This window comes from Pan paniscus, chromosome 12, assembly GCF_029289425.2.
Source record: "Pan paniscus chromosome 12, NHGRI_mPanPan1-v2.0_pri, whole genome shotgun sequence".
Lineage (NCBI taxonomy): Eukaryota > Metazoa > Chordata > Mammalia > Primates > Hominidae > Pan > Pan paniscus.
Window position 1 is genome coordinate 40,945,071 of NC_073261.2, and position 9,379 is coordinate 40,954,449.

Here is a 9,379-nt window from a genome sequence, read left to right on the forward strand (position 1 = left end):
GTGGAACTTGTAGAGCTGTTGTGGGGATACTAGGGGGCTGACTGTACCCTGAGTCCCAGCCCAAGGTGCCAAGCTCCCCAGCCTCCACAGCCCCTGCGGGCCTGCGGGATGAGGCTGGGGAGGGTGTGGAGGACGGAGGCCAGGTTCTGGAGGGAGCCAGGGGTGGGCCAGTGGGTTGAGGGCGTGTCTTGCCGGTCTCCTATTCTCCTGTTTCTGCTAGAGGCCTCCGCTGCTGGTCCCTTCCTCACATACACACACCGGTGTCCACCCGCCCCCCGCACCCCACCCCTATGACGGCTGCCCCAGCCCGTGCCCCTTCCTGGTGCCCTGGCCGATAACTGTCTTCCCAGCGATTTTGACAGTGGCAGCTAATTGGCCCGAATTTGGTGTTTCCTTCTCCCCATCAGGCACCCCTTTACGCAGGCATCCCTTTACGTGGCATGTCTCACTTAAGCCTCCTAACCGGAGGACGATTACGTAGGGACGATTATCTTCCCCTTATTACAGGCAAGAAATGACGGTTCCGAGAAGGTAATCCGCAGGAGCCGGCACTGACGGAGACCGTCCACGCCCTGCAGCCCCGCCCCCGCCCCCAGCCTCCCGCTTGCATCCCAGTGTCTTCAGTGCCAGCCTGCCGGCCCCATCCCCCGCGGGGTTCCTGCGCCTCCCGGCCCTGCCAGAGCCCGGGGTCGGAGGGCAAGAAGGGCCGGGAGGCCCGGGGGTGCGGAGTGGGATGGGGGTGCGGAGTGGGATGGGGGTCCGGGCCCTCGGTGCCAGCCTGAGCTCGAGGCGGCCGCAGAGCCGCCCTTTGTTTCGCTGCGCTCGCGGCTTCTGCGGAGTCACGGTCACATGGAGCTTCCGGCACGGGGTGTTCCGGGCGCCACGCCAGGGCCCCAGACGCCCCCGCCCCCTGGCCTGCCCTGCGCCGCCCGACGCCCTCGCCAGCCTGCAGGCCGCCGGCCACCCGGTGCTCCCTGGGCCTCGGGGTCTGCGCCCTGTCCCGCAGCTCTGCCTGGACCCCTGGGGACCTGGAGTGCCCCTCCACCTCCCATCGCCCCCTAAGCTCTCGCCCGCTGTCATGTCTTCTCTGAGCGCCACTGTTCAGCTTTCCCTAGCTTTGACCCTAGACTGGAGCATTAGATCTAGTTGTTTCCCGGGGCCCACTGTCTCCCCTCCTCTAGACAACACCAAGCTCCCAAAATCAGGCTCATCACTCCCCCGGGAGCACAGTACAGTAAGTAGGTGTTGGAGGAGTAGGTAATGGACTCTATTCTCCTCATTTAATAGGGTGTCAGAGACAGCACTGAGCCTCCCTCCCTTCCCCACTCCAACTCCCACAAATCAAAACAAAAATCAGCCACTCAGCCTGGCCTCGCTCGGCACAGAGCATCTAAAAGTAAAAGCCCCAATCTGGGGTAGAAACAGCTGGCCCTTTCTGCCCGGGCCTAGCTCCTGCATCTCCATAACTGCAGGCTAGTCTGCCCTGTGACACTTGAGAACCGTGGGGCCTCCCTCGTGCAGGACACCTCTGCTTCATTTAGCAGATTCAATAATTCATTCAACAAATGTTTATTGAATGCGAACTTGTGCAAGGTAGGCCAGTCCCTTTCAGGGTGCCCTAGGCCCACAAGTAGATGTGAGAGGATCCTTTGCTGTTCCGGCAGTGCCTGTGCTGTCCCCTGACTGGTCTAGGCCACCACGGTTCCTTCATCCAGGACCTAGTGAACTGGGCAGACACCTGCATTCCTGGAGGCCAGGAAGAGGGTGTCAGCCTTGGAGAGGCAACAGAGAGGGCAGTGGGAGGCTCTAGGTGAGCATGGGGTGGGGTCTCCAGGACCCTTCCCTGGGCCTCCAGGCAGCCTTTCCCCATTAATGCTGCTTGCGGGCACTGGGAAAGGCTAGGGTGAGGAGGGGTGGGGAAGGAGAGAGGAAGACAGCCCAAGGTGGGGCGGGACAAGAAGCAAACTGGGGCCAAAGGCAGTGTGTACTTCGCTGTGGCCTCAAGGCTTGGTGGGGAAGAGCAGGCAGGTGAGTTCCCGGCTGCCGCTGTGTCTGTCCACAAGGGGCAGAGGGTGCCACATGAAGTGCTGGACCATGGCCGCCACGGAGGAGAAGAGCTGGCCAGGGAGGCAGGGCATCCGTGAGTCCCATGAGCCTCATGCTGGGAGCAACTTCCTGAGGCAACTGTGGGACTCTGGCAAGGGGACTTTTGACATTTTTCTAGATATCTTCCTTCCTGTTTGCCCCATGCCGCTCCACTGCCATTTTGCTGCCCCGTTCCAGGCCTCGGGCAACTTTCCTGCTGTTGCACCCATGGGCACGCCACTGGCCAGACTCTTATGTCCAAGGCTAGATCAAACTGACTCTAGGGTGCGCCTCTGCCCTGGTCCTCCAGCGTGGGGAGCTGTGTGATGGGTGTCTCTAGTTTGCATCCTGGCAAATGCTGGGTGCGACATTGAGTCCTCGGGGGAGGTAGACAAGAGTCTGAAGATCCTGGACCCCGCCCTCCTCCCAGCTGGGTTCATTAAAGGCAGAAAGGCCCCACCTCGACCCTGTGCAGACTGAGCCATGGCAGGAGGGGCACCTCCCCCACCAGAGGGCCAGGTGTCTGGGAAGGAGTTCAGGGCTCTGGGCTCTGTCATTTCTGCCCACCCCAGAAAGATACAAAATGAAGATTTTTCCCTAGGCAAATGCTCTTGGCTAGGCCCGGGGTACTGCTCTGTGGTCCCTCCTTAGGCCCCTGCCTCTTCCAGCTCCCACCTCCTCATGGTTCCTGCCCTCCCGGCCCAGGGCATAGTGGCGTCCGCCATCCAGCCGCCGGATGGGAATGTTGAAGACCCGGCCTCGGAGAAGCACTGCCAGGGTGAAGGGCTGGGAGCCATGAGGCCCTGAGCTGGGGCGCACGGTATAGGCCCCATCCTGTGGAGGAGACCCCAGCCATCAACCTCATCTTCCAATGGCCCTCCCACCGCCCTGACCCATGATGGGGCCAGAACCCTCCCGGCTCTCCTGCTCCCCACTGCTCGGCCAGCCACAGCCTGCGAGCAAAAGGGGTTTCGGAGAAGACCCAGGGTCCGTGGCTGCCCACCTTTTGTAAGTGGAGCAGGGCACTCTCAACAGCATAGCGGTCACAGTTCCCCGAGTACCAAGGCTGAGCCAGCAGATCACCGTCCTGTGCATACACACAGTCACTCAGAGACATGCCAGGGCACTCAATCAGGCATGCGGAGCTGAGGACCCAGGGTGCAGTTATTTGTGTTCCCATCTCCTATGCTCAACTGAGTCCCCCTCAGGCAGAACAAAGTGGTGTCCCTGTCTGGGGCACGGCGGGGTGCCGCACACGTGTTCAATGTGTTCTTGCAGTGGTGCACCCTTCAGCCCAAGAGGGTTCCTGGGTAAGGACTCTCAGGCTCTGCTCCTGGAACCTCTCCCTACAGCCTGCTCCCAGCCCCTCCTCACCTCAGCAGCTGAGGTGCTCCCAGTGGGGGCTACAGAGGGAACAGACGATTTCCTTCCTTCTAGAAGAAGCAGATTATTGAGCTGGGGTGGGGTGGAGGTGGGCAAAGGCGGCTTCTAGGGGACAGCTGCTGGGGTGGGGGGTAGGAGGAGGCGTACATGGCCCCGAGCCCAAACCCCGGCACCCAGTGCTTCCTCCACTCTCCAGATCCAGTGCTCTGGTAGGACCCACCAGCCAGGCCTCGTGTGACCTCCAAATGAGGCGTGATCTTGGGGCACAGACTAGGAGCTTCCTGATTTGGTGCAGGCACCGGAAAATGCCCAAGAGGGTCCCCTCAGGCCTGATCTCAGCTGGAGTCAGAGCTTCAGGGACATCCTCAGTAACCTGGGGCCTGAGGGAGTCTGGCCTGCAGGGCTGGGGCTGGGGCAGGCCCTGGCAGGACCACCTGCATTCATGCTGAAGATGCCTGCATTCACCTAGTTTTTTTTTTTTTTAAGTCTAGTCAAGTGCAGTAGTGAGAAGTGGGGAAAGGGTAGAACAAGGAGTTTGATCTGTAACTGACTGTGAACAATCAGTTGGGATAACTCACTACCTTTGGACCAGCCTTTATTCACCTTTAGAGGCGGCATCTGCTGCTCCCTGGCATACAGGAGGTCTGATCAGAAGAGGCCGGGCCCCAGGTCCCACCCTGAACCTCCCTCCCTGCCTCCCTCTCTTCTCCCCTGACCATCAGCCTCTTACATTCCGAGTTTCCTGGGGGGCTGTGGTAGGCCTGTGGGAAGCAAATTGGGGGAGAGAACTCAGGGTCTTTATGTTTTTCAAGAGAAAGGGCCAGTGAACCCAGCATTCCAAGCTGCCCCTGCCACCACTGCCAACAACCATGGGACAGTGCAAGGAGATTCCATCCCAGAGTCAGGGCTGGGGAAGCCTGAACTGGGTTGCTGTCTCTCTCTGTGTCTCACATACATACACACAGGTGCACACCTGGTGGGGCACTTACCTGGGCATCATTGATGTCCTGGGCAGAGGGCCTGAGGGCATCAGGACTTGGAAGCTGAGAGTCTGAGTCAAAGCCAGGACTGAAACAGGGAGGGGCAGGCTGGGCTCGGCTGAGCACCAGGCAGGGAATCCATGCTGACCAGGGCGGGGCTGAGAACAGCTGCAGGGCCTGCTGCTTCTCTGCAGCCTGGACTTTCTGGGAGTGCTTCCAACCAGAGGCAGATGCTGTCCTGGCGGCAGCAGCTGGGGAGCCCCACCCAGCCCATGCTCTAAGGGGAGCACCTCCCTTGCTGGCACAGTGTGGGTCAACCTGGACCACAGGCAGGAGTGTGATGTCCATGCGGTGACTGAAGGCAAATGCGTGTTGGTGGGGGTGGTGAGAGGCAGCAAGGGAAGCAGATGGAGCCAGGAGAGTGTGTTGTGCTGTGAGCAGCTGAGGGCCTCAGGCAGGAGGGGTCTGGAGCTGAGGGAGGGGCTCACCTGGATCGGGCTCACATTCCAAGTAGAGGTCCTCATCAGGTTTCTTTGGAGGGCCTGGCACCTAAGGTAGGGAGGGGTGTGTGAGACCATGGGTTTGACTAGTCCTGAGACTCCATTTAGGACTGGGGTTTTGGGGGAGGAGCCATCGATTTGAAGGGGTGGCAGGCACCTCACTCCCTCCTCACATGGTGACCCTCTTTCTGGGAGCTAGCTTGAATGATTACAATTTCTCCTCTGTCTCAGAGGGGGCATCCCACGAGCACCTTCCCCTTCAGAGGCGCCCATGGGCCCCAGCTCTCAGAGAGTGTGAGGAGGATCCCTGGGCGGCACCCTCAGGACAGCTGGCTCATTGCCTGCCAGGGGCCTGTGGCTGGGGGCAGGGGCCCTGCTCTGGGCCTTTTCCCTTGGTTTCAGGGATATTTCCTGGCCCTCCCTAGCCCCCACCCCACCCCTGCCAGTTTCTTAACCAGAAGCCTGGAAAGTGAGGTGGAAATGGAGGGGCTGCTCACCACTCTGGACGATGCACCCTGCTCTGGAAGGAAAAGGAGAGAACCACCTGTCATGCATGGCAGGGAGCAGAAAGGAATTCAGTGGGACTGAGGCTGAAAAAGCAGAGTCTCCTTAGGGCGCCTCCGAGGAGGGCATCTCAGAGCCAGCTTTGAAGCCCCAGGAGAAAGCTTTTCTCATTCCCTGATGGTTCTCTGCACAGCCCTATGGTGTCACCTTTCCTGACCTCCCAACTGACTTGGCAGGCCTGGCTCCAAATGACTTTGGACTGTTCAAAAAATCATAGCAGCTGGGCACAGTGGCTCATGCCTGTAATTCCCAGCACTTTGGGAGGCCGAGGCGGGCAGATCACTTGAGGTGAGGAGTTCGAGGCCAGCCTGGCCAACATGGTGAAATCTTGTCTCTACTAAAAATACAAAAATTAGCCAGAAATCGCTTGAACCCGGGAGGCAGAGGTTGCAGTGAGCCAAGATCGTGCCACTGCACTCCAGCCTGGGTAACAGAGCGAGACTCCGACTCAAAAAAAAAAAAAAAAAAAAAAATCAGAGCAGCCAAGCCAAAAAAAAAAAAAAAGAGCAGACTCTGCTTCTGTGTGATCTTAGGCACAGCATTTCATATCTCTGGGCCTCAGTCTCCTCATTCATTTCATTAGAGGCAACGCCACCTGCCTGCCTACCTTAGAGGATTGGTAGGTTAAAAAGGGGCACAGCCAGGGGAGTGCCATGAAGGGGCAGAGTATGAGACCCATGTCAGGCAAGCACAGCTCTACCCCGTGGCGGGAGTACTCCCCATCCCAGGGTGGAGCCACAGAAAGAGAGGACATCCCCATTACCTCGCCTCCCAAAGATAGGTCCCTGCTTTCCGGGCACTGGCAGGCTCACTGCTCCCTTCAGCTGTGGGCACAGTGGGGCTGGTGAGCGCGGATGGTGAGAGCAGGAGGGCAAGGATGGGGCGGGATAGGATGGGATGGGACCACTTGTATCTGTGTAGCTTTTAAAAATGTACAAAAGGGATGACTCTTCCCTTTGCTTCTACCCTGTGGCTCTTTCTTTGTTGTGAATCGCTCCCTGCTTTTTACAAAAATTCTAGTGAAATGTATGATAAAGGCAGTAGCTTTCAAAATTCATAAAGTCCTACTGGGATAAAGATGGGAATGGGAGCTGGCAGTGACTGACAGCTGAGGAAGGGATTTCTTTGCTCTGGAGGTGGGGAGGGGTCCTCAGGCCCCAGAATCCAAGGGAAGGGCAGCTGAGCCCCTCCCCTCCCCCTCAGAGACATGAGAAGGGCACCGTGGGTGAAGCTGAAGGGGAGGCTGGAAGGACCAGGCCAGGCGAGTTGGAGGAGTGACTGACAGCGGCAGGGCTCTGGCTTCTCATGCATCTGGCATCTGATTTTTCAGGGGCCTCTTGAATGCAAATGTGGGGGAATCTTGCAAATGAGATGCCTCTAAGATTCACTCACTGGGAAATGGCAGCCTGGGATGGGGCGGCTGGGGAAGGAGGGACTTCTGGAGAAGCCTCTCACCACGGTGGGCTGAGGCAGGGGTGGCGACGGCTTTGATGGACCCAGGGGGCCACAGTGATCTGGAAAAGATCGCATGTGTTGTGAGTTGGTGGGTTCCTCCCAGGTGGGTTCCCATTTTCCTCCCGCCTCCCCCCCACCAGCCTCCATTTCCTCCTCCTTCCCTCGCTCCCCTTGCTCATTGGCTTCCTGACAGCCCAGTCTCCATGGCAACTGGAGGCGGGCAGTTTCCCTGCCCCAACCTGGCCGAGGAGCTGAGCAGTGGGGGTGGGATGCCAGCGGCAGCCGGGGCTCTCCCAGCACCCCCGCCCTTGGCCTGAAGAAGTGTTGGGATCTCAGAAGGGGAATGCCAGGCCCCTGCTGTTGCCTTGGTTACACCACCCCTCCTCTTCCCTTCCCACTCTTCTTCCTCCCTCCCACCCTCCCTCCCTCCGTTCCTTCATCTCTCTCTCTCTCCCTGCCCAGCCAAGAGGCCCTGGTGACTGCCAGCTGAGGCCTCCTTTGCTGCCTTAGTGCGGGCAGGGGAGGAGAGGCGAGGCCTATGCCCTCTTGTCTTGTGGGGACCCTCCTGCCCTGCCCAAGCACCTGGCCTCCCTGCCTCCCACCTCCCAGCCCTCACCCAGGTACAAGGAGTCCTCCTCAGTGCCAGGAAGGTGGGCAGGGGCTAGACTGAGGGGCAGAGCCTCACAGGGGGGCAGCTCATACTTATTTTCCTCCTCGTCCTCCTCCTGGGCCTGGAGGAAGGGATGCTCAGCACAGCAGGAATGGAGGGGAGAGGGTGTTCAAAGCAGGCTCTGACCGCTGCCTCCCCACCCCAACCTCAGTAGGCAGACTCACCTTGTGTCTCCAAGTCCCTGGGGCAGGCAGGAAGGAAGGGCTGGGAGCATCTTCTCTCCAATCTGGGGAGTCTGGACAGACAAGCTGGCCTCACCTCCTCCCTGCCCACCTTTCCCCAGTATAATAAACCACCCCCCCTTGACAGCTCCAGTGCTTCAACTCAAAGGAACCACTCATCACCGGCATTCCCAATGCTGCCATGGGGCCACTGAGGTAGGCAGTCTGGAAACAAGGGGCCCTTCCACCTATGCCCATCCCCTGTCTCCTGCACCCTTGATTCTGGCCAAGACAGATGGGAGAGCTAGGCCCCTGTGACTCCGCAGTGCTGGGCTCTGGGAGGCAGGAGGTGTGCAGTCATTCAGGGGGGACCTGACTTGCAAGGGATCCCAGTCTGTTGGGCCCCTATGACCCCCTGTGTCACTTACCCACACATCTGGGGGGTGGGAGCGGTGGCCCCAGCCTGCAAGCACATTCTAGTCAACTCTGCCCAAGGGGCCCTGGAGTTTCTGTGAGACAGACGCTGTGCTCTGGGACATTCACATCCATGACAGTGTGACTGACAGGTGCCCTGGTACCAGGGCAGCAGAGAAGGAGGCTGGGGGCAGAGCTGGTGCCCATGGGTGCATAACTGCATGAGCTGGTGCCCTGGGGAAGCTGGGAGTCAGGGAGCCCTAGTGCTGACAGGAAGTGGAGGCGCGTGAATGGTCTCCCTGGGCAGAGACGGGCCAGGCAGAGACAGCACAGCTCCTGGGATGGCTGTGCCCAGGAGAGGAGGGGTAGAGAGAGACAAGAGGGGAGGGCAGGGGAGAGAGGAGTCCCAGTACTCACCGGGGCCTGCTCCCACTGAGCTGGTCCTGGAAAAAGCCAGGGTGGGGAGTAGAGGGGTCAGTGCAACCACCCCGTGGCCGAGTCCTGGGCCTCCCAGATGGGCAGGTTTACATGCCTGGGGCCGTCCGGGGACCACATCTTACCATGGCAGAGGCAGAGGAGCTTTGCCTCCCTGGAGCCCAGGATCTGCCACAAATGGCCTGGGGACAAGGGCTCCATTGTTCCCATCATTTGCATCTCCTAAACACCAGGAAGGTAGATCTGCTGTGGCCTCCAACCCTGGACCAACTTCATCCAGGACACTCTCAGGGCCCAGCCCCAGGTCTCTGAGCCTCCCCTAGGCGGGCCTCCCCCAGCTGTGGTCTCCAGCCCCTCTGCACGATAAGAGGAAGAGCCAAGCTGGACCAGGGTTCTCAGGCTTCCTTCAGCTCTCTGATCAGTGTCACCTTTCTCAACTCATAGACAACATTACATTATTTGGCAGATCCAATTAAAAACAGCAGGCTGGCCTTGCAGACACTTTTCTTAAACCCTTTACTACTGTTGTCATTTGCTGGTGAGTGATGACCAACGATTAAGGAGATGAAGGTGAGGGAAGCGCTTAGAAAGAAGTTCTCATATTTAGTGCGGCAGCTTCATTTTCTGATGGATGTATTTATCCATTCAGTGGGATTTACTGAACATCCACTGTCTGCCAGAGGCTGTTCCAGGCGTTGAAGATGCCGTAGGAAAATGAAGCAGGCAGGCATT

General features: G+C 59.0%; 1 protein-coding gene across 3 annotated transcripts; it reads right to left on the reverse strand.

Moving 5' to 3' along the window:
• Positions 1 to 1,553: 1,553 nt before the first annotated feature.
• SH2D6 (SH2 domain containing 6) lies at positions 1,554 to 9,084 on the reverse strand. Of its 3 annotated transcripts, XM_055107733.2 has the most exons (17): positions 8,773 to 9,084; positions 8,630 to 8,655; positions 8,227 to 8,261; positions 7,802 to 7,872; positions 7,584 to 7,698; positions 6,968 to 7,026; positions 6,276 to 6,336; positions 5,446 to 5,468; positions 4,937 to 4,997; positions 4,458 to 4,536; positions 4,199 to 4,229; positions 4,072 to 4,096; positions 3,460 to 3,518; positions 3,089 to 3,172; positions 2,761 to 2,919; positions 1,989 to 2,117; positions 1,554 to 1,746 (listed from the first exon to the last, which is right to left on the reverse strand). In XM_055107733.2, exons 1-16 carry the CDS (start codon positions 8,773 to 8,775, stop codon positions 2,001 to 2,003), a joined length of 1,008 nt encoding a protein of 335 aa, XP_054963708.1. In that variant the 5' UTR covers positions 8,776 to 9,084; the 3' UTR covers positions 1,554 to 1,746; positions 1,989 to 2,000. The 3 variants fall into 3 exon arrangements, with proteins under 3 accessions (XP_054963708.1, XP_063450892.1, XP_034809359.2); XM_063594822.1 differs by lacking the exons at positions 3,460 to 3,518; positions 4,072 to 4,096; positions 7,584 to 7,698; positions 8,630 to 8,655; positions 8,773 to 9,084 and having other exon boundaries at positions 6,905 to 7,026; positions 8,227 to 8,623; XM_034953468.3 differs by lacking the exons at positions 3,460 to 3,518; positions 4,072 to 4,096; positions 4,199 to 4,229; ... (1 more) ...; positions 8,630 to 8,655; positions 8,773 to 9,084 and having other exon boundaries at positions 1,554 to 2,117; positions 8,227 to 8,623.
• Positions 9,085 to 9,379: the final 295 nt, after the last annotated feature.